The following is a 24,511-nucleotide window of genomic DNA, read 5'->3' on the forward strand; positions in this document are numbered from 1 at the left end:
AATCAAGTAATTGAATTTTATATATAAGAACAAAAGGAAGTATAAGAAAGAAAAAGTATGTCACACCAACTAAAAAAGTTAATTAACTATATCTAATTACATTAATCTCAATTAAAAACTAATTTTTTAACTTATTTTTTATTGGAACTTGATATAAAGAACAGGAAAGAGTCATTAAAACTTAAACCTCAATAAGTCAAGGATATTCTAGAGATAATAATACTTAATAACATAAAATTAGTTGAAATTTTTGTTCAGCATCTCCAATAGGAGTGCTTACATAAATTATTTAACTTCAAGCACTGTTGCTTAACCCTTTTTTTATTTTCATTGAAAGAAATGACATGGCCTTACTTAACAAATTTATATTATAAATAAAATAATTTTCAAGAAGCATTGTAGGACCCGTAAAATTAAATTAATCATATACTTCAGAATCTTAGCTTTAAAGTGAATTTCAAGTGTTTAAATTTATATAAAATTATAAAACCTCATAAAATTATGATAAACAAGTCATCTAAATAATTATGTACAGTAGATGTTCTTACATTTAAAAGAAAAAAATAATATTTTTTTTCTTTCTTATATATAAGATCAGGTGGATTATTTGAAATTAAGAAAGAAAAAAAATATTTTTTTTCTTCTTTATTATATTGAAGATCAAAGAAAACATGTCAGAAAAAGTCAATCCATAATATTAAATAGATGTTAATTCCTTAATTTTTATCGAGGATTCACGTGATAACAGGGAGATGCAGACCCATGAAACATAACGCAGTGTAGACGATGAACCTCGTTCGTTAATTGTCAAAACGGAGATCCTAGACGTGGCAGCAGGCAGCTTGCTTTCCCATTGGTTTCTTTCTGTTCTGCCTTCCGACAATGGCAGGGCGTATTAGGAACTGCGCTTCAAAACCACAGACACTAGATTTAGAGGAAGTCCTCTAGGAAATTTCATGTCAAATGATATTCTTAAAATTTTGATTTTAAAATGTGTGAAATGACTTATATAATTCATGTGACTGATTTCACTTAATGAGATAAATTTTTGTTATTATTGTAAAAACTTCTATTTTTAGGTCATAATCCATTAATTTATGTATCTCGTACATAAAATAGAAACAGTATTTTTAATACATATAAAAATTTTGAAGTACTTGTTAAGAAAATATTTCTACATTAAAATCATAAAATTTTTTAATCTTTATTGATTTCTAAAAATATTTAACAAAATGTGCTAAATGCTTCAATTTTTCATAAAATCTCAAAACATAAATAGTTTTCCCAACACATAAATAGTTTATACAAAACTTTAAAAATGACCCCATATATTAAACTTATTCAACCTAGAATTGAATTAAGAGATGGCGGAGCGTTAATAATTCATAAAATTATTTGTAAATAAGTTCTCACAAGTTACAAGCCACTGCCCACTATTGGTGAAGAGTTAGGATAGATGAGTAAAAAAAATCTCACAAATCATTTTAAAAAAAAATTAAATTTATCCAAAACCAATTTTAAAAACTCTAATTTAAACTATTCATTCGGATGAATCTACGAGATAGAATGTGTGAGTAATGTTGATCAATAAATCCAACCAAATAGCGGCAAAATTACCAAATTGGGTCCCTTTTACAAATTAATTACCAAAATGGGTCTGTTTTATTTTTATTTACCAAGGGGGTCTGTTATTTTACTACAAAGCGCCTACCTGAGGAGCGCGTTTCACCAGAACGCGACACGTGGCTTGTCTGGACAGGACGATGTGACAGGGGTGGTCGTGCCTGCCTGCCAGGCGCTACCAGTCGTGCCTACCTGCCAGGCGCGACCACTAGTGGTAGCCTGGCAGGCACTTCCACTAGTGGTGGGCCCCCTGACACGTCCCTGTTCCCTATAAAACCATCTGCCCTCCGTTTCATTTTCACACAAAAATCAAGCTCATTTGGAAACCTTGAAGCTGAGTTGAAACGTACCGATTAGAAATTTTGTTCAAAACTAGTAAATATTTTTTATCTTCAATACGTTATAGCATTAATTAATATTTATTTTGGTGATGATAATAATGATTATATTTTGTAGGTGCATAAACAAATTGACATGAACTATAAAATGAAATAGTAATTTTGTTTATATTTTTTGTGTGATAATTAGTAATTTTTGGTAACTTAATAATTTATTTTTTGGTTATAATTATGATATATTTGTTTGTTGATGACAATAATTATTTATTGTAGTAGTTTTTATGTCTAGCACATTATTATTATTATTAGTTAAGCTCATAATTATTGATGTTGTTGGTATATTTTTTTAATAGCCAAAATTTATACATACACATTAAAAATAAATGCCGATTGTTTTGCGTCATTCGTGTGCGAAGTAGGAAATTGTTGTGACAGTAATTTCATTTATTTAGAGTAATTTGTTGTTGTTAATTTATTTTAGGTTAATAATTTATGTTATGTTAATATATTTTTTATATTATTGTTTGTTGACGACATTAATTATTTATTGTAGGTATATTTTTGAAAAATGAATTCAATTATTACACTCGTCTATTTAAATGGTAAGATGTATGAAACTGATGATGGTATCACATTTGAAGGCCCTAAAAAAGCTATTCAAATAAAGCGTGGTATTAGTTTTGAGAGTTTAAAAAAAAGGATACACGACAAGGTAAAATTACAAAAACATGAAAGTATATCTACTATCACTTGTAGATTTTTAGTTGCAGGTAAATATATTGCACTGCAAATTTGTGACGATGAAGATGTTGAAACAATGATTCAAAGTTTTGAACAACAACAAGAAATGTCTGTCATAGAATTATGTGTTGAAGTTGATGTTGCGGGTGCTTCTGCAATTAATTTGACAAATTCATTGTTATCATGCGGAAATAATATGTCTCACAATGAATCGGGTAGTGCAACAGTTGGAACAAATTCAGAAGAAGATTTTGATGATGATGATTATTTAATATCTAATTCATACGCTGAGGACTCACTAGATGAGGATGAGGATATTAATGAAATGTCTGACACAGATGATGAAGCTGTCCGTTTGATCGAACCACTTACAGTTGTGCAATCGGGAGAAGGTATATTTATTGTTATATATAAATAAATATTATAATATTTAAATAATTCTCTACCCTTGAATTATAAATTTTTGGTATATTGTTTTTGTAGGTGGAAGTCAGACTCCATTTTAGGATTCTGCTTCTCACTATAGTAATATTAATTGGAGTTATCTTGACCAAGAAGAAATTTGCGGTTTAGATATGGAATCAAATTTTAATATGGGTCAAGAATTATATGTTGGTATGGAATTTGATACCAAAAGCGCAGTAAAAAATGCATTACAACAATACGTAATGAAAGTGCATCAAAGTTTCAAAGTTGTTGAATCTAAATCGCAGAAATATGTCGTCTGTTGTGGAAATAGAAGCGATGACATCCCATGCCCTTTTTATATGAGGGCAATTTTATAAAAAAAAACTGATACATGGAAAGTTACGCAATGGGGAGGACCACACAGTTGCTTGAATATGAGTATAACTCAAGACCATGATAAATTGGATTCTGATTTGATTGTCACTTGTGTACTAGGTATGATTATAAATTTTCATTCTTATTTATACTTTTTTTTGTGTTTGTTGGTGTGGTGTACAATAATTTTTCGTACTTATTTTTATAGGGATGATCAAAGAAGATCCGTCACTCAAGATTTCTTTGATTCAAGAGAGGATCAATGGAATGTTTAATTACAACATTTCGTACAGGAAAGCGTGGAAGGCAAAGCAAAAGGCAATAACAATTGAATATGGCGACTGGGATGAGTCTCATGCCGTTCTTCCGTCATGGTTGATGTTCAAATTGTGGCTGAGAAGGGGGAGCATCTTGATGTGCCTCAAGTATCCTATCCTCTTCTTCAGATATAAGAGTGATCTTCTCGATACATGGCAGTAAATCATCAAAAGTACAAACCCTTCTCCCAACAGGCGACACCATAAAATGTAGTGTTTCCGCGATTTCACCCTACATAAAAAAATAAAAGAATAGTTATTAAAATAATCTTCAACGCAACATTATTTTCTAAATTATAATGAACAATTTATACCAATAGTCCTCTTCTTGCATGTTTTGGGTCGACATAAACTTTTGTCTTACGCCTGTACCACCGCATATATTCAGAGTTCAGACTAAGGGTCTCTGTTTGTGGCGGCGTTTGTTCTACTCTCCTTTCATAGCGACTATTCCATTCATTAAGCGCGGGTTGCATTAGTCGCATCCAATTTCTTCCTTCTTTTCCCTTTAAGGTCAAGTCATGTATGTTTTCGGGTTGCATTACTGGGCTCGGAATAGGTTGTTGCATTCCAAACTGTCGCATGACTTTATCCGGCTGGTGCCATTCCACTTTTTGAAAACAAATAAGTGGTACGATACATGTCCATAATACAGACCCAATAAAACAAACTTGACTCAAATTCATTTCCACATGTCCAGCATAAGGGACCCAAACAAACCGCATATAAAAGTTAAATTTAATAAATTAAGTAACAATTAGAACATCATTTAATAAACAAATGTCAAAATTATTACCTCGTCGCGTTTCATGACATCTAATTTACGACGAAACTCAAGTAAATTGTCATTGCCTATGTGATGCAATTCACCTCCTAACCATCTTCACAAAAAAACAAATAACAAAATAAGATGTTACGTATAATAATGATTAACATCAAGCAACCATATTTATTAATTATCAATTCAAAATATTAAAGGAAAGTATACCTGTAAGCAAGTGGCGCGTTTTGTTGTTGTGGAGGAATAACTGATGGGGCTAACGTTGGGCATCGTTCCCATGCCCATAACTGAATCAAGAGAGTGAAACCGCCTATTGATTTAGCATGATAGTCTGTTGCGATGCACATCTCTCTATAAAGGTTACCCAGAAGAGCAGCTCCCCATGCATAAGTACTGCACTCTCTAAGGTCTCTCAAAAATTGCAAATATCTCATTGGCACCCTTTTGCTGCTTTTATCAACAAACATCACGCCTCCTATGAATCTTAAGATCCAAGCTCGAGCAAATCTTTCAAGCCCTTGTTGGTTGCCTATGAAATCATTAATATTTGCAAATTGAGAAGTCAGCAAACTCAATAAAAGTGAGTTCCTGTCAACTGCATCATCGTCAGGCATGACACCCAATAATTCATGGCACAATTCAAACCAATCAATATTTGTATTTCCGGTTAAAGGTCTTCCATCAACAGAAATACCAAGTAGCACAGAAACATCTTGAAGTGTAATAGTTGCCTCGCCACACTTCAAATGAAATGTATGTGTTTCTGGCCTCCACCTTTCAATAAAAGCATTAACTAATGCTCCATTTATCTTCAATTGCGCCAATTTCATTATCGGGTACAAACCCGAAACTTGTAATAAAGGAATAATTTCCTCGGGCGGTGCTTCTCTATGATTATAGAGTGGTGTAGCTCGTCGAATTTTTAACGTCCTTTGATTAGCACCATTCCAAATATGTTGTGATATATGGTTTTTTTGCATCCACAGTAAATCATCTTCTAATGGTCCAGATGCCACGTCATAATGATTAGATGATGACGAACTTGCCATATTAAAACTCCTGTATAACAAGAAAAAAAATTAATAATCACACATATCATAAATAATTAATAATAAATTACAATATATTTAAATACATTTTAAATACGTACGCAAACAATATTCTAAAAAAATACATAATTTAAATTTTAGAAATGAACACATAATTTAAATTTTAGAAATGAACACATAATTTAAGTAAATGAATTATAATGACACACACACACATATATATATAGCAGCAATTTCAGCCATTTTTTTTCTTAATTTTAACTTTTTATTTTAAAAGTTATTAATTATAATTTAGAGTTTATTTTTAATTTTAAACTATTGATATATTGTATCAAACTCAATATGCCTTTCTTTTTTAAATACACTCAATAGCAATATTCTAGTAATATTTATTATTAATTTTAATTAAAATTATATTCTACAAACTATAATTATCAACCCAACAACAACAAAGTCTTACAATTGCAAATAACATCAATTATAACTAATATAATTAAATATTAACAAAAATAATAATATAATATTTAAATAACAATATTATTATCTATAATTATCTATAATTATCTTCAACAATAATTAACAATTTTATATTATTATAAAATCAAAAAACAAAACACTAAAAATATATATCAATTTAAACTTCCTATTTATCAAAAAAAATATATAACAAAGCATTAAAAATATAACACACTATCAAACTAATAATAATTACTTCTACAAATAAATCCACTAAAAAATATAAACTGCCTAAGGCGAAATATATATATATATATATATATATATATATATATATATATATATAAATATAACAATTTATATACATTAAATAAAAAATAAAAAAAACTAACCAAACAAGGGAAGGGGAACCTGCAAACAGGGGAGAAGCTGGCTGCAAAAAAAAATTATATATATATAAAAAGATAAAAATATAATCATTTATATAAATAAAATAAATTAAAAAAAAAAAAAAAAAAACCTGCTGCTGGGGAGGGGGGAATGGGAAGGGGACTGCTGTGGGGGGGGGAACACGAAGGGGGAGTTTGGGGGAGGGGGGGACAGCTTTCGTGGGGGGGTTTGGGGGAGGGGGGGACCCCATTTAAGGGCGCTTGGACGCGCCTGGGGCCAGGGCGCGAACCAAGGCGCCTCGGGAACGGCACGATGGAACGCGCCTGCGTGCAGGGCGCGACCAGTAGCGCCTGCATGCAGGGCGCGACCTTCGGCGCTTTGTTGCAGGGCGCTTCCAGCACCGTCTGCACCACCTGCAGCACCGCCTGCAGCAGCGGCCACGTGTCGCTTTCCTCCGGTAAGCGCCCCTCAGGTAAGCACTTTCCCTGCCAAAACAGCACCCCTTAGTAAATAAAAAGCAAAGAGACCCATTCTGGTAAATAATTTCTAAAAGTAACCCAGAATGGTGATTTTGCCCCAAATAGCACCATAAAAATGCTTAATGATGTACTACAGAGAAAATCTTGGTATTGTCACCGAAAAGAAGTACTAAATTAGTATTTTACACAGTAGTCCCTTTTTCTTGTTTTGTGAGGGAATCCCTTAAAGCAGAACAAAGCAAGACGAAACACAAAACAGTATTCAGAAGGTGAGAACTTTTGGCATCACAATACGAGAAATTGCTCTCATGCCTCAAACACAAAAGGCCCTAGACCCGGAGCTGTACATATAGATTTTTCAATTATTAAAAGAAAGGGGAAAAAATATGAGCGGATGCTATTTCATTCATTTCTCTATATTGATATCGAACTATAAATAATGTCATCGTATCTAAATAAATTAGAAGTTCCCTATGCGAAGGGAAACTATCATACAACAAAATCCGGTTGTATCAACGATTACCATGCTATAAGCAAAGGCCTTGCACGGACCTAACTTTTGCTGTAGTTGCAACTTGGAATTGCTCACCAAACAGCAGCACAGATTTCTGTCTTCTTCACATCACATTATTTCTCAAGTTTATCACACTGAACTTCAACTGTGTTGGGGACGAAGAATCTGATCAACGAGCTTCTCTGGAAGTTCCTCATGTGCAAAATAGGTTCACATCCAACATCTGCCACTGATTTGCCATTTGGTGTTTGCAACTTAAATCGCTCTGCCTTGTATGCTGAAAGGATATTTTCTTCATCGGGTAGGTGATGGCTAACTTTCAGGAGTGAGCTAAGAGAATTCATCTGAAAAGGTTGAAGAAACAATCAGATGACAGCTTCCAAGAATAAAATTGAAGAAAATAATCCAGATAAAAATAATAAGGCAGTCACCGTTGACCCACCTAGCTGAGAAAAATAATAGAATTAAAGTCTTTAATGTACTTAATGACCTACCAATTATTATTATTAATCCAACTGTAGTTCAAGATCTTAAGTTGATTATAAACTGAGCTAACCATATCCAAACCAAATGACAAATTCTACCTTCATGTATGGACAAGATGCACAGCCACCATGAATGGAACAACCCTCCCCGCTGGCTATTCCTGGCACAACAGGAAGTATGATATCTCCCACTTTGACAGAATTAAGACCTGAGGATAAACTTGAGGTTGTTGTTGAGATTGAGTCTGATGAAACTGGAAAGACTATTTCAACAGTAACTTTTGCTCTTTGAGAAGAGGACTTCGCAGGCTCCAACAAACTACGGACCGTTGCCACAATTGAAGTCACCATCCCAGATTCTGTTCCTAAAATAAATTGGAGATGGTCATCTATATTTCTATCCAAAGCTTCCTGAATCCTATCCTTTATGAAATCCAAAATATTCTGGGTGGAGCCTACTACACCCATTCCCCTTCTCTTTGCTTCCATTGCCAAAGAAAACATCTCTCCAGGTACCTCAAGGTGGGCAGTAAGGAATGCATCACAGTACATTTCTTTTATCTTCTCCACAACTTCATGGCCAAATAGATGGTGAACAATGCATGTTCCATCCTGGCAACAAGTTGCAAAAATATATAATCATGAAATAAAATATAGAACCATAGATTGCTAGTACTAGCCTACTTAGATAAAAGTCATAAAACACATAAATCGGGAGATGATAAACTAATACAAGCCATATTTTATACAAGGAAAATTCAAACTTTTTCTAAAAAATTACAAAACACAGGAAGACCACAAAAGTATAAGTGCAGGCATTTACAACTTTCTCTCCAAGTCACACATTGCATAAACCCAACAACACAGGAGAAAAAATTATTTAACAAAGCATATACCAACTTATGTGAAAGAAATGATGAGAGAAGAAAACATACAATAAGAATGAAATATCATACTAAATACTATCATAGCCATGTGGAAAAAAAATGTAGAACAAAATGATTTCACTAAAAGCCAGCATCCCAAAAGGATAAACACAACATATAGATGATGCACATCTAATTCCAAACGAAGTAGATTCTTTCCTATCTTTTCAAAACATGCTAAAGATCTTACCTGAAAATAGTGAAGTCGAGGCAGTAATGACCTAATAGAGTCTTGACTGTGCTTAGGATGTATTGCAGCAATCTCTTCATCAGTCATTTTTGTCATTTGTTGGAACAAATCTTTGATATTTGCACCCATGTAAGAATCAGGTCCATAAAATATGCTAAAATCTGGAACTTGAGCAAATGCCTGCATAAATATGGACCAATATATTATTTAAATAAAGGGCTAAATGGGCTTGGTGATGGTCATCATGTGATGCATTCATATGGCCATTAAAAAGTCAGAGAGGAACAAAAAAAGTTTGTATCTGACCAACCTGTAGGATAGTCTGGACAACATTTGATGAAGTACAGGTTATTGTAGGCACAAGCTCATGAGCATATGCCTTTGTCTCTAACTTAGTGTTAATGTATATGACATGCAAAGAAGTAGACCTAGAAGCAGCCGCAAGATATTCCATGTAAGTAGGAGTAGCTGCAGCATCAGCCAGAGAACAGCCAATTTGCTTATTTGACATCCTATACACGCCAACCTGCAAATAATTATCAGAAGAAAAATTAAGGACTAAGGACTAACATGCAGCACAAATACCAAATTGTAATAGTATATTTTACTGCAACACGTTTGACCTGCTTCATACGAGCCATTCACCAATATTTATAAATTGGAAACTTAATAGAGTCCATCTTCAAGACAGACTTAACTTATCATCACATATTTTGCCTGCTGATGGCTATCTTCAAAATAGAGAAAGGCATAACTCACTAAAACCAGCTTGATCAAGGATGGCACGCACATTTTCTGACATAAAATCGACACCTAGAACTGTTATGAATTGGCATCCAGCTTTTGCCATTTTGACTGCTGAATCTGCCATGACCAGTGAATCAGATAAATGGATATGTGGCCACTGCTTTTGAGCAGCAGTTAAAATGCCTTGGACCTCGGGATCCATGTAAAAGTGTGCAACAACACCAATTTTCTTCTCCTTCAGCACATTGACTAGTTCATCAACTTTTAACTCATTAGGGAACAGATATTTCGCCTGCACGAAAGCTAGAACAAAATTAGGAGTTTAATGCTGTCAGGTCATGATTCCATAAATTTAAGGCATTTGTGGTGGGCATAACCATCTATTATGACGTGAATGTGAAGTAAACATTTATTTTCAGAGAAAAACTAGCTGAAGAGATAAAATAAACATGCAGAAATAATTTTTTAAAGCTAAGTTCATTAATGAAGACAAGGAGGGAAAAATAAAAGAATTCCCAAAAAATTACTAAAAACCCAAATTGTGTGGACTGATTAATGAGTTAGTATGTACAGCTTAACAGTACCTATTTCTTCACCATCCTTGGACTTTGATTGGTATGTCATGCACATTATGTGTAAACTTTAGAAAAAGATCTCATCAAACCAAAGCACCACCACCAAGGAAATGTGCGCAGGCAGATTTAGGTACAGTGGGGCTTTCAGTAAATACAGAATTTGTATGCACAAAAGTGTGTCTTACGAACAGCTTAAAGAGTTAAGGGTATGTTTGGTTTAAAGTTAGAAAAGTATGTCTGCAAATTCCAATACAAAATTGTGCGTTACAATGCATCAAATGAGAAGGAAAAAATTGTTGCTACTTCTGAGCTCTCACCACTTTAATCCAAACATGTACTAAGATGATGGTGTTTTTCAATAGGATTAATTAATACTTTAATATCAATATTGAATACATAACAAGTAGAAAGGCATAGTCAACCATCCGAGTCACAATACAACTTTTTGTTCTATTTACTGTATTGGATGCACAGTAAAAGCAATTTTGAGAGAAAGAATGGAAAGAAAGGTTGAGATAGACAAGGACAGAAGGAAGACAGCCAAAAAAAAAATCCCTTTATTTGATTTACCGATTAACAACGATTAAAACTCGTGTCTTTAACTTCATTTTTTGTTTTGTTTTGTCATTTATGTTGCTAGCAATTTTGTCTTTAACAGATCAAGACCATGCATCCAACTACAACGTAAAGCTACCATCTAACAATCATGAAAAACACATAAAAACAAAAAGACAATGTCCTCCCTCGTTTGAGGGGGATCAAATTCTCGCAAGTGGTAACAGAAAGAGGCGTGCACTCACTAATACTACTACTACTTTTCGCAAGTGGTTGGAGGAAGAAGGGGTTTGTTGCGTTCCGTGAGGTTGAAAAGAAGGAGGGAGTGGTGTTGACAGGCATGGCTAGTGAGGTGTTGAATTGGAACGAAAGAGGTAAAGAAGGGTTAAAATAACTGCAAAAGTGAGAAGGCGGTTGAGAAGAATAAGTCCTGAAGTAGCATTAGTACGATATTTTGTTATAACCATATTTGTTTGTTTTACAAAATATCAAAACCTTGCAGCCAATATTTCCTTATCAGAGGGGTCAATTCTATATAGGGAATATTTTATATTTCTCTCTCTTAGTAATAACCACCACGTAAGAATAAACTACTAATTTTGTGTTCAAAATATAATTCTTTATTTTAAGTCATTTTTAAAGTAATTAAATTATTTATGTAATCTCTAAAGTATCAGAGATTTATCAATTTAATTCTTAAAATAAAATTCAGGATCTAATCTAAAAAAATTTTAATATTCGAGAAATTGTTTAATATGGATGTTTAGTATATCTTAAGACTATTTATTGTTTTAGTGACCACTTAAAGTTAAAATATAATACTTTAAGAATGCAAAGTAATGAAATACACTGAATGTTCTCTTGTACTTTAAGAATGCAAAGTAATGAAATTTAAAAGAATAAAAAAGAATATGATGTGCAATGATATCGACAGGCACGGCTATACAAATCTTTTAATAACCAAATCATCTAATTATCGCAGCTAACATAATAGTTTACTTAATTATCTTAATATTGTGTCCCTTTTCTTCAATGAAGTTTCTCTAAAAAATTTACACACGATGCTTTCATATCGTAGACTAATGTAAAAATTGGGGGTATACATTAAAGAACCTGACTTTTGTGTGTGTGGCGAATGGCGATCGAATTTCCTGTAGTTATTGGTTGCTGATTCGATGTCTGTTGACCCTTTTTGCTTTTATTATATTGAATCCTGAGTGCTCACATAAGTATATGATGCTAGCCTTCATTATATTCCCTTTCTATTGCGACTTTTATGAATTCGGCTTTCTTTTTTAAGATGATGACCAGTGCCAGTTACCTATAATGAAAGCTAAAATATATTTTCAACAACCACAAAAAGAAAGCTCTAATAATGGTGCAAAATATCCTCGTGTTTCATTTATGTGAAATGGTTATATCAATATTAGTATATTATATATATCAAGCATCATTCATTGCTAAATTCAACCATCTTCAAATCATTTCACACTTTGAGTTCCTTTGTAGTCCTATGTAAACAGGTTCTAATCTGATTTATTGAGAATTTTAGCCATGCAATATGAATCATGATAGTTGTTAACTAGTCAGACGGTGAATAACAGCAGAAAGCCTGGAATTACTTGCTAAAATATTGTATATTTTAACAAACTACTATACATGAAAACTCTGGTGGCTTTATGTCATACCTGATTGTACTAAGAGTCTAAATGATTTAGTTGCAAAAGTTTTTCGTGAAATTATTGGGTAGACGTATGCTTTTATGTAAGTTCCTTTATGTAGCAATATGGATAAATTTATTTTTCTTCTTAATTCATTAATACCCTTTTTTTTTAAGGAACTCATCTGGTCCGTCACAAAATTCAGGGTCCCTCTGGATTGCCCAAGCGTTCAACATTAGCCTTGTCTTGGCTTGAATTTCGTACCCTCTCAGTTTCACAACAGAGGTATTTTCTCGAGGAAGCAACAGAGGAGCAGGTGGGTGTAACCTCAAAGTTTCTTTCACTACACATTTCAAGTAATTCATTTGCTTCACATCATTTTCATCAACTTCTGCTTTATACCCCACCACTCTTCTCACCTCTTCCTGGACCTTTTCCATTGTATTTTGATGTCTCATGAGCTCTGCCATAGTCCATTCCAAAGTTGTTGAAGTTGTGTCACTTGCCCCTATAAACATGTCCTGAAAATATGAAAAACAGAAATTAAATCTCATTTATGGATGATTATTAGAAATTACTTGCCTCAATTTTTGTCCCTTTGAGAAAAACAAATTAATAAGGTGAAAACTTAGATAGTCTCCTGTACTAAAGACGTCTAGTTAAGTTGATTCAACTTATTGCGTGAATTATTATAAATTCTCTAATACTTAGTGTTTAATTCTTATGAATAAAAAAAAAAATCTCCTATTTGTTGTTGTTTGTACTGTTCTTCATTTAGAATTGAAGTTTATGATCCCCTTATAAAAGTTTGCATTAAAGGACTACATGGATTACAGAAAGTGAAACTTTAATTTTGGTTGGAGAACACAGACACTTAAGGAGCAAAGTCATTATTGGAAGAAAGACCTACCACTAGCATTGCTTTGAGGTTATCATGGGAGAGCTCAAAGCCAAGCATACCAGCTTCTTCAAGTTGAAGGAGTATATCCACGAAGTCTTTCGTATCAGATTGTTCATGATCTTCCCTTTTATTCATCTTTTCTTTATGTTGTGCAATCACCTGATCAAAGAAACTATCTAAGGAACTAAGAGTGACCTTAAACTTTGGAATTTGGCCGGCTAGAACATCAACCCAAGCCAACGAAGGGAAGAAATCTCCCATCCAGAAAGCCGTGAACTGACACAACAACTTCCTTCCAAGTTCTCCAAAGCTTCTACTACCATCAGGCGTGTCTTGTTCGTGAGTGCAATCAACAACTCACTCAGATTCACAGAGGCCAACTTCTTATAACTTGTAGCACACGCTTCGTGAATCACACCGATCATTTCAGCCACTTCTTCAACTATAATGAACTGAAACGATCGGACACTCTTGGTGCTTACGAACAGACCTTTCTTTTCTGCCTCCTCGCTGTAGGGGGCAACGTGCGTGGCTGATGAAGATTGCCGGTGCTGATGAATTGGAGTTGCTTCTTCTTGGGAGTTTAAACACGACAAGTGTGATGCCGAACATGGTTCTTGTTGAATTGATTCAAGACCCATTTCCTTGTACTGTTTCGAAGAAAATGCCCATATGCACCGTACCAGCGGGCACAGCCATCGTTGCACATTTATATATTCATACGAGACAAATGCTAACAAGTAGAATTGTTTTAAGTAATCTTTTTTGTCTGTATTTAACCAGTTATATTATATATGTAACATTTAAACTCAAACTTACAATAAGTTAAATCAATTCATAATAGTTAAATCAATACGTTCCCTGATCAACGAGAAATATTATTTACCAAACGTGCCTTGAACATCTCAACAGTAGTAAACTATTTACTTGTGTTGCCCGGAACATAAGGGATTGTACGTAGCTCACAACACGAGAGAGGAGATTGCAACGAGATAGGTGATAAATTAGTTAGGATAAAGATATTTAAACATCGGTATGTTATTTGACATTTTAAGAGAGAAAAATAAAGAAGATGGATTATTGTGCGTATGATACCTAATATGACTTGATAAAAAGAGAAATAAAGAAAAAATAAGAGTATTATATGAGCTATGATATTCTTACATTTCATTTTGAGATGAATTGGGGTGGAATAGGAAGAAAAGAAAAAAAAGAAAAAAAAAGACAGTAATAAATGTGATAGATTATATCATAAAAAAAGAGATTTACTTTTAGGTGAAAGTAAATGAATGAGTAATATTTTTCACATCAAATTGGTGTTTGTTATATATAGATGTTGACATATAATTACTCATTTAGTTAGTTATTAAGGTGTGAATTATGTGAAGTAGGCTTTTCATTAAATGCATATATGCAAAGGCTCTAAGCCACTCATATGCGAATCTTCTTTGGAATTGAGAGGGGCCATGACTCCCTAATTCTGTGTTTGAAAGTTATCTATATTGTTTTTAGTTAATATTAAAAAAATCTATAATATTTTTTGAAGTTGGGTGTGTCTGTGTGAGAAAATTATCTATATTTTTAGTTAGTATAAAATATTAAAAGTTATTTATTTTTCAATTATTAATAATTCTAAGTTATTGAATAAATATAGAGCAACACTTTATCTTTGACTACATATAGAAAATTCTTGGTGAACATGGGCTCCAATGTCCGAAGTGACCTAGCATTATAATGAAGAGTCACCAAATGCACAAAATTTGAAATCGGTAGCCATGGTATGATAATTATAAAGGTAGAGAATGGATGAAAAGTTGTCTCGTATTTTTTTACTCACAGCTCTTAAGACTCTTAATATCATTGTTGTCAATTTATCAGAAAAAATTAAACTGCAGCTAAGAGGAGATGAATGGCAGAACATGTTTTTCATACTTCATTACTAGTACCTTTCAAACCAGGAAAATACACGACCATTGCCCAGAGGTTCTTCGCTATGCGAAGGTATGGGGGAGGGATATTGTACGCAGCCTTACCCTTGCATATGCAAAGAGGCTGTTTCCGGATTCGAACCCATGACCAACAAGTCACCAAGGCACAACTTTTACCGCTGTACTAGGGCTCGCCCTCAAATACATTAAACAATAAAACAGATATATTCTTCCAACTATAATTGACATCAACCATCACTTGTAAAGATTTTAGAACTCAGATAAAGATGAAACAGTTACTGGTTTAAGATAAAGTGGTGTTTTCTTTGAGACAACAAGTCCGAAAACCTCACTCATATCTATGTCTTGTTTAAGTGTATCCGATTCAGGCAGCTTCCAATCGAACCAATAAAGAAGGCTGGCAAGAACATACTCAACAAAAGCAAGTCCAAAATTCATTCCAGGACATCCTCTTCTCCCAAAACCGAATGGAATAAACTGAAAATGCTGACCTTTAAAATCAACCTGACTATTTTCAAATCTCTCTGGCAGGAACTGTTCGGGACTTTCCCAAAATGCAGGATCTCTTTGAATTGCCCATATATTGATATACACCACAGTTTTTGCAGGAATATCGTATCCTTTCAGTTTAACACTCGATATTGTTTCATGTGGAGCCATAAGAGGAGCAGGTGAGTGTAATCTTAGAGTTTCTTTGACTACGCACTTCAAATAATACATTTGATCGATGTCATTTTCTTCTACATTAGATTTATGTCCTACAACTTTTCTCACTTCTTCCTGTACTTTCTTCATTATGGTTGGGTTTCTCACAAGCTCTGAAAGAGTCCATTCTAATGTTGCTCTAGATGTATCAGTTCCTCCAACGAACATATCCTAAAATTATATAAGCAAATGTTTATGAAATTTGTTAATGATTGACAATTATTAAGGGCGATTAATATAAAAATAATTAAGTGAAAGTGATAGCATATAATATTTTGATATAGAGGTACTAAAAAATGTTAAAAAACCAATTAAGGTTAAACATTGCAAGTATAATAATGCTCCATGGTTTAGTAACAATTTCATTTTTTATTGAAAATTTGTTAAGATATAGGTATTTCAAAATAAAAGATAAATCCTTGAATACTATTGCATGTTGAGGTGGTACAGTACTTCCAATAGTACGACAGAGCATAAAGAAACAATTTAAAATCTCAGAAAATTATTTTTTGCATATTAGTTAAGATTGTGTTTGTTTGAGCATCCACACGCCATGTCTTTGCAAAAGTTCACAACAAATTTATCAATTGGCGACGCAGAAGCAACTAATACTAACTTTCAAAATGACGCATGTCTAAGGCTATCTGATGGGTTATACTATCTCAAAAGTTGATTTTCGAGGACCAGGGCCAGAGAAGAAAGAGGAAGCTCAGGTAAAGGATAATTTTCATTGATCTTGCTTGCTTATTTACATAGCTATTTATAGTGTTCCTAGTAACAAAATTCTTATCTTTTTGTGCCCAAAAACAGAATTTGTTAGACTTGTCCCCTACTAGCAGACAAGCATCAACCAAGCAAGATTTTAGCTGCTAATTTCCCACCTCACCCTCAAATGTAATCTGAGGTAAAATGATTTCAAAATTGCCCTCTTGGGCTTCCCTTCTCTTTGCACCCCTATTTTTGGCTTTGTGACTGTTGCTCCTATTTCTGTGTTTCCTACTTCTAGTTCCTTATCACTATTAATTGCCAATCCATACATAATGAAAAATAGAGAGAAAGTAAGTATATATTGAAGGATGTGAGCAGGAAGAAAAAAGTGGAATGAAGATGGATGTAAGGTGAATACAAAAATTAGAATAAAGATTTGTGACTAGGGATGGAAATGAGCCAAGCCAAGTTAAGCTTTACTGAGTTTGAGCTCGACTTGAGTTGAATACGCAAGGCTTGAGTTTGGCTCATTATCTGTGATTGACTTTTTTTAAAAGGCTCGGCTCGGCTTACATAAAAGCCTGGTTTGGCCTACGAGCAGCCTATTTAAAAGCCTGATTAAAAACGTCTTTGACCAATTAATTATTTTAAAACCTAGTGAAATACTAACTAAGAAAAAAAACTTATAAAATTTCGTATAAGTAATGTACAAATCCAAAAATAATTGATAAATAAAATCATATTGAATTCAAGTTGTTAAAACACAAAGTATTTCAAAAGAAAATGAAAAAAAGAGAGCATAATATTAAAATAAATATGGATTAGAGATGATTTATACTAATATAACCAAATAAAAATATTTAAATTGTCTGAAAATATCTTTACAAAACATTCTTTTCTTTGGAAGTATGAATCTGATTGCATTATCTTTCTAACTTGAGTCTTTTTCTTTTTGAAAATTTTTCATATGCAAGTGAACTCTCTAAGCACTTTATGTCACTTCATTCATTCATAATGTCATAAAAATGGTATAAATAATAGTTATTATTATTATTATTATTTAAACAAGTCGGTTTGTTAAGTTTAACAAGCTTTTTGTATAGTTTGGCTTTGGCCTTTTTTATCTAAAAAAACTTTTTAAAAAGCTTGAACTTGGTTTTTATAATAAATAAGTCAAGTTGAGCTGAGCCTTAAATAGGTCGAGCCAAAGGTCATTGACAAGCAACTCGGCTCATTTTCATTCCTATTTGTGATCTTCAATGCTTATCTTTACTTTTAGGGAAAAAAATAATAAAAAAGAGAAAAGTGATAATGTAATTAAGAGCATCTCGAATGGGTTTGCTTGTAGCCTTGTACAGGTTCTTATCCTATCAAGAACAATGCTTGTCTTCATGCAACCATTGCATACAAAATGAGAGGTGTCAAATAAATGTTAATATTATTTAAGTGTCTATAAAATATTGTTGTAAAAATTAAAATGTGAAATTGACATGTCTAAATTATTTGAAACTACAAGTACAAACTACATATTCATAATACAATTATAAGGCAATGAAAAACTAAAGTGTTAATATTTTGTCATTCAAGTAATTAATGCATTTCCCATTATATGAAGTAACCAGCTGATTTATTATCAGGAAACAAAATCATTCCGTCTTTAATATCCTGTTGTGTATAGAGGCGGCTCAAAGACTTGAGAGATCTAAAACAAATTTAAAAATAAGACTTTTTATTTACTCATAAAATAGTTTATTAAAATTATTATTTTATTTAAAATTAATTTTTTGGACTTTTGAATTTTTTTAGCTATTAACTATTTGTTACTTACGGTATGATTAAAAAGATTAACAATTACTTATATAATATTTTAATTAAAATTTATTTTTAGATATAATTTTACAATAATTTTTTTGACGTATATTAGTACAAAAAAAAATTTGGGGGTCTAAAGTTTTTGCTTGGGCTGGTTGGGCCTTAAGCTGGTCTGGTTGTCCATGTCTATATATTACCATGCAATATGCGTGTAACTGTGCAAGTTAATTTGTGCTTGGTTTTAGAGTGACAGACTGAATGTGTTTATGAGAGTTAAAAAAAGAAGTGATAAAAGAGATTAAAAAAAAAAGGCAGCAGATACCAGTAGAAGTGATTTGAGGTCATTTTTGGTGAGCTCATAGCTAAGCATGTTATTCTCCTGAAGTTGGAGTAGGATATCCACAAAGTCTTTCTTTTTGGATTTCTCTCCTTCCATCTTTTCTTTCATATGCTCCGCAATTGCTTGATCAAAAACAGCATCCAATGCACGAAAAGTGGCCTTATGTTCCTGAATTTTTCCAGTGAGAACATCAATCCAACCCATCAAAGGGAAGTAATCTCTCACAGTAAAAGCTGTAAGCTGAACCATAACATCCCTTGCTAACTCTTTGACACCAGGGTATTTCCGTCCGAGAACACATCTACACACGACGTCGTTCGCTGTTGCCATAAGCATGTCGCTTAGATTCACGTAGCACTCTTCACTGGAGCTCACTTCACGTAGCTTATTCACCAATATGGCAACTTCTTCTTTTCTGATTTGATGAAATGATTGAACCCTTTTAGTGCTCAGAAGTTCACGGGCACATATTTTCCTTTTCTGACTCCACCTTTCCCCGTAGAGTCCAAAAACAATGTCAATGCCTCCGTAGAGCAAGACTTTTGCAGCAGTGTTTTGGGGTCGGTTCGAAAAGGCCATATCATGCGTTTTCATTATTTCCATGGCAACATCTGCGGATGAAACCACCACCGTTGGATTCTGCATCTGCCCTAACTGCAACAACATGATGTCACCATGTTTGAGTGACAAGTCTCTAAGAGATCGATGTGGTAGTGAGCCTAACTGATGAAGATTGCCTATGAGTGGTAGTTTTGGTGGTGATGGTGGCAAATTCAGATTGGTTTTGGATTTGGTTTTTCTTGTGAGGTTAAACAAGTAGAGGACGCTGATGAAGAAGAAAAGAGATAGATAAAAGGTAGAGAAGGCCATTTCTTTCATTTGCTCGTACAGCCATTGTTTGAGAGCCATTCTTTTTCAATCTCCTCTCTCAGTATAATTAACCAAGTCCACCAAGCTTTTATAGCCAAAGTCATATTTTGTTTGATTTTGATTAACTGTTTATTTTATTTAATATTAGTTTTCCTATAGGCCATTTCTTTCATTTGCTCGTACAGCCATTGTTTGAGAGCCATTCTTTTTCAATCTCCTCTCTCAGTATAATTAACCTAGTCCACCAAGCTTTTATAGCCAAAGTCATATTTTGTTTGATTTTGATTAACTGTTTATTTTATTTAATATTAGTTTTCCTATAGGCCATTTCTTTCATTTGCTCGTACACCCATTGTTTGAGAGCCATTCTTTTTCAATCTCCTCTCTCAGTATAATTAACCTAGTCCACCAAGCTTTTATAGCCAAAGTCATATTTTGTTTGATTTTGATTAATTGTTTATTTTATTTAATATTAGTTTTCCTATAGGCCATTTCTTTCATTTGCTCGTACAGCCATTGTTTGAGAGCCATTCTTTTTCAATCTCCTCTCTCAGTATAATTAACCTAGTCCACCAAGCTTTTATAGCCAAAGTCATATTTTGTTTGATTTTGATTAATTGTTTATTTTATTTAATATTAGTTTTCCTATAGGCCATTTCTTTCATTTGCTCGTACAGCCATTGTTTGAGAGCCATTCTTTTTCAATCTCCTCTCTCAGTATAATTAACCTAGTCCACCAAGCTTTTATAGCCAAAGTCATATTTTGTTTGATTTTGATTAATTGTTTATTTTATTTAATATTAGTTTTCCTATAGGCCATTTCTTTCATTTGCTCGTACAGCCATTGTTTGAGAGCCATTCTTTTTCAATCTCCTCTCACAGTATAATTGACAAAGTCCACCAAGCTTTTATAGCCAAAGTCATATTTTGTTTGATTTTGATTAATTGTTTATTTTATTTAATATTAGTTTTCCTATACTTATCCTTTTACACCTTATTTTTTATCCAAATCATGATAGAAAATTACATAATAATTATAACCAAATTAAGACATTTGAAAACCATGGATAAAATCATAAAAAGATCAAAATGAATAAGAAAAACAGGCGACAATATAAAAATTAAATACTAAAGTCTAAAATATGTTAATCTAAAAGTTAAAATAGTTGATCAAGTCATTAAAGTGTTTTAAGTTAAAAGAAAGATAAATTCAATAATTAAATTAATTATAATTAATTTAGTTCACATATGAAGTAATTAAAATAAAATGAAAAAGTTGAATATATAATAAAAAAATTATTAAAAAAAAGGAACCCCATACCAATATTTGAAAAAATGGAGATCGATTACTGACCACCCACTAATGCATTCTCGGATTCCTTTTCTAAGTTATCATTTCTTTCTTCTTTTTTTTTTTGTGATAAATATTAACCCATGTTCTTAAAACATAAATTAAGGAACTTAAGAAATTTTTTTTTATTGAATGCACAAATTTATGTTACTTATAAATTTTTTTATGTTATTTTATAATTTTTATAATAAATATTTTTTATTAATATTCTAACAACACTCGTTATTAAGATCCTTATTTTTTTAAGTTAAGAGAATGTTGAACCTCCATTGAGAAGAACCGGCCAGTCCAACAGACCCTAGATGATCTCAGCTAAGAACCTTAATTTTCTCAATGCAAGAACATGGTTGTGGATCTTGTCTGGTTCAGTAGTGGTTCTTAATAAAACTAACATCCCTTTCAAAAAAAATTATTCATAAGGTGGACCAATATGTGACTTAAGCACGTGCGTTTTCCATATAACCTTTTTAAAACTCGTGTCATTCAATAATAACACCATGCAAATTCCATGCCCCACTCACTCTCATGTTTTTGCTATTTATTCTACTTCCAGTACCACACATACTAGGCCAGCTTGGACTTGGTTATTTTGAATCTTGTGTTATGCCTCTCTCCTCCTAATTCTGCCACGTGTCCCCCTGTTTGGTCTCACTTATTACTCCTTCATTGCCTCTTGCTATTGCATTCGTTACATACTATTTATGATATTTTTTGTATGTGGTTTCACTTGTAGCATCTCACACAATTGGGAAATCAAGGTATCATATATAATTTCCGAAATCACATGCAATTAATGAAAGCAATACTTCTCTTTTGAACGGCAAATGATATCATATATTATATAGATAAAGCAATATTTTTTTTTTGAACGGCAAAATGGTAATTAAGTGCGACCTTTTTTTAAAACCTTCCTCCCAGGTAGGAGTAGGAGGAATGCTTGCATTAAGAAAATAAAAAAAACGAAATAAATGAAGAAATCAAACGAAAAAGCCTACAAGCAAAAGACGACGACTTCTAGGCAACATGAGGTTTATACTCTCCCGATCCCATCTAATAATTCACAAGATAAAGGAACAAGTACTCTTTCACTAACTAGTAACCACTATCTTATAAATAAATTGAAAAAATAAATAATTAAAGGAAGTGCTAATTCCATAAAAATAGTGACAAGAAAATGAAAGAAACACGTGATAATTTGATAACCAGAAATGATCCTAAGTGAGATAAATTATTTACTTCATATCGCAATTATTGAAGATATTTCACTACAAGAAAATATATCTTTTGTGATGAAAAAATTTGTGACTAAAAACTTTAAAAATTGTCATTAGGAATATTTAGTGACAATATTTTGATTTGTCACCGATCGTCTTAATATGCAAGTCACTGATGTAAGAGTGACAATATTTTTAGTTGTCACAAAACTACATTTGATTTCAATTCCAAAATTACATTTAGTTTCAATCCTACAAATAAATATAAAAAATAAATCAGATAAAAAATAAAAAAATATATTGAAATTTGAGTTTTTGAAAAATGATCACATAATAAGTCTAAAAGAAAATATTTAATAAAAGAGTTTCGTATTACTAACCTTTACTAACCTGAGCACTTGAGTTAGTAGGTATACATCACTCATATTGTCCAAAGCTTCCTATATAATGTGGAAAAAGTATGTATAATTTTCATACTTACATTAAAATCTTCACATTATTAGTTGACAAATGAAAAGAAAAATATTTCACAAAAATATAACTAGATATGATATCATAATCCAATTAATGTCTTTAATTCTAATATTGACATCAAGACTTTAAAATGAATTTTTTTCTTTACCATCATTTCTTCTCCTTTTGGAATGTGCTAAATTCAATTAGATCTCATGTGTCTGGTCTTCCAAACTTCCACAACATCAGGCCATTCACCAGATTTTGAATCTTCTTTTTATTAAAATTAAATATAGTAAAAGACAAATTAAATAATATAAAAACAGTATAATCTAATGCATGATGCTTTTATATAAATTTCACCAAACTTTCATATATCATATAAAAACAATAACAAAAAAAAAGAGTTATTATTATATAACTTATAAGAAAATGAATATAAAATATTAAAAGATGTTACCATTTCAAATGCCTTTTGCATGATTGATTTTTGTGCCAATAATTGATTTTATTTCTTGCTTGCTTCTATTAGCTTTGTTTGTCAAGCTTCTTTCCTACATCAAAGTATAAATGATTTTATATTATAAGTATAAAACTATTAAAAAATTATGTTCAAAATAATAAAATAACTTTACGTGAAATTTTGAACCACTCCACTTGTTTTTAATTAGCCAATTCCAAGATACGAATTTTAGTCTATCATTTTCTTTAAGATAAGCTTGACGTAAATGATAAAACTTATTCTTTTATTGAGATTGAATTTGCTTCATTGCATATTCCTTCACCTAGTCAAATAAACTAAAATCATCCTTATATCATACGTTTTCACCAGAAAAAATAAAAATTAAATACTATCAAGATACATTATCAAATCAATTTGAAGATATAACTAATATTCAAATATATAAATATAAATTAAATATAATTTACCTAATTATATACTAACATTCATATGTTGCCTAAGCTCCTCGTACTTGAAACCTTCAACCTTTGACATTATTTTCTCTTTCTTCGGTGTGAGGGAAGGTAACTTCTTTGTGTGGGTGCTTTTGGTTTTGATTTTGGCATAAGTAGGTGGAAGGTTATAGGTGAGTCTTTGTAGAGAAGGAATTATTTAAGAGTGGGTGAGAGAGCTTAATTAATAAATGGGAAGTTATAACTTCCTCTTTTATTTAATTGATTCACATAATATTTTAAGTTGGGGAGGTGGAATGAGAGGAAAGCAAAGAATGGGGTCCATGTGATCTTTAAAACAAACAAAATATTTCCATTTGTAACAAACATTCATAAAATCAAATTATCTCATTAATTAGCATGAATGGTAGCAGGCGTGAAGAATTATTTTTTTTTATCAATGAGGCACGAGAGAGTTCTAATTTTATAAAAAAGTTTAAATATGCTTTTAGTCCATAATAAATTAGTTAAATTTTATTCTGGATTTCTAATAAATTTTTTTCATCGAGTTCCTAATAATACAAAAATTTTATTTTTAGTTATTGTTATTTTATTTTAGTCCTTATAAAATTTTGTTCATTTTTTATTAGTCCCTTTCAAAAAAATACTCGATACATAATAATAAAAAATGATCTACATACTAT

At 32.1% G+C, this 24,511-nt stretch overlaps 2 protein-coding genes and 1 pseudogene across 2 annotated transcripts; all 3 read right to left on the bottom strand.

Moving 5' to 3' along the window:
• Positions 1 to 7,149: 7,149 nt before the first annotated feature.
• Positions 7,150 to 11,359, bottom strand: LOC100809253 (quinolinate synthase, chloroplastic). Its single transcript, XM_041011183.1, has 5 exons — positions 11,195 to 11,359; positions 9,383 to 10,111; positions 9,073 to 9,252; positions 8,056 to 8,568; positions 7,150 to 7,815 (listed from the first exon to the last, which is right to left on the bottom strand). The coding sequence occupies exons 2-5, from the start codon at positions 9,581 to 9,583 to the stop codon at positions 7,585 to 7,587; spliced, it is 1,125 nt and encodes a 374-aa protein (XP_040867117.1). The 5' UTR covers positions 9,584 to 10,111; positions 11,195 to 11,359; the 3' UTR covers positions 7,150 to 7,584.
• Positions 11,360 to 12,568: 1,209 nt separating this feature from the next.
• On the bottom strand, positions 12,569 to 14,175 carry LOC102666923 (cytochrome P450 71A1-like; annotated as a pseudogene).
• A 1,491-nt stretch (positions 14,176 to 15,666) lies between these two features.
• LOC100803384 (cytochrome P450 71A1-like) lies at positions 15,667 to 19,955 on the bottom strand. Its single transcript, NM_001317477.1, is given in 2 exon segments — positions 15,667 to 16,336; positions 19,008 to 19,955. Coding segments are annotated over 2 exon segments (1,554 nt in total). The 5' UTR covers positions 19,935 to 19,955; the 3' UTR covers positions 15,667 to 15,709.
• Between the last annotated feature and the right edge of the window lie 4,556 nt (positions 19,956 to 24,511).

This window comes from Glycine max, chromosome 17 (assembly GCF_000004515.6).
Source record: "Glycine max cultivar Williams 82 chromosome 17, Glycine_max_v4.0, whole genome shotgun sequence".
NCBI lineage: Eukaryota > Viridiplantae > Streptophyta > Magnoliopsida > Fabales > Fabaceae > Glycine > Glycine max.

Coding starts and splice junctions, on each gene's coding strand:
- LOC100809253 (XM_041011183.1), bottom strand. CDS start 9,583: ATGTCAAATAAGCAAATTGGCTGTTCTCTGGCTGATGCTGCAGCTACT. Junction 8,569..9,072: donor CTCGACTTCACTATTTTCAG/GTAAGATCTTTA, acceptor ACTTGTTGCCAG/GATGGAACATGCATTGTTCA. Junction 7,816..8,055: donor CATCTTGTCCATACATGAAG/GTAGAATTTGTC, acceptor CAACCTTTTCAG/ATGAATTCTCTTAGCTCACT.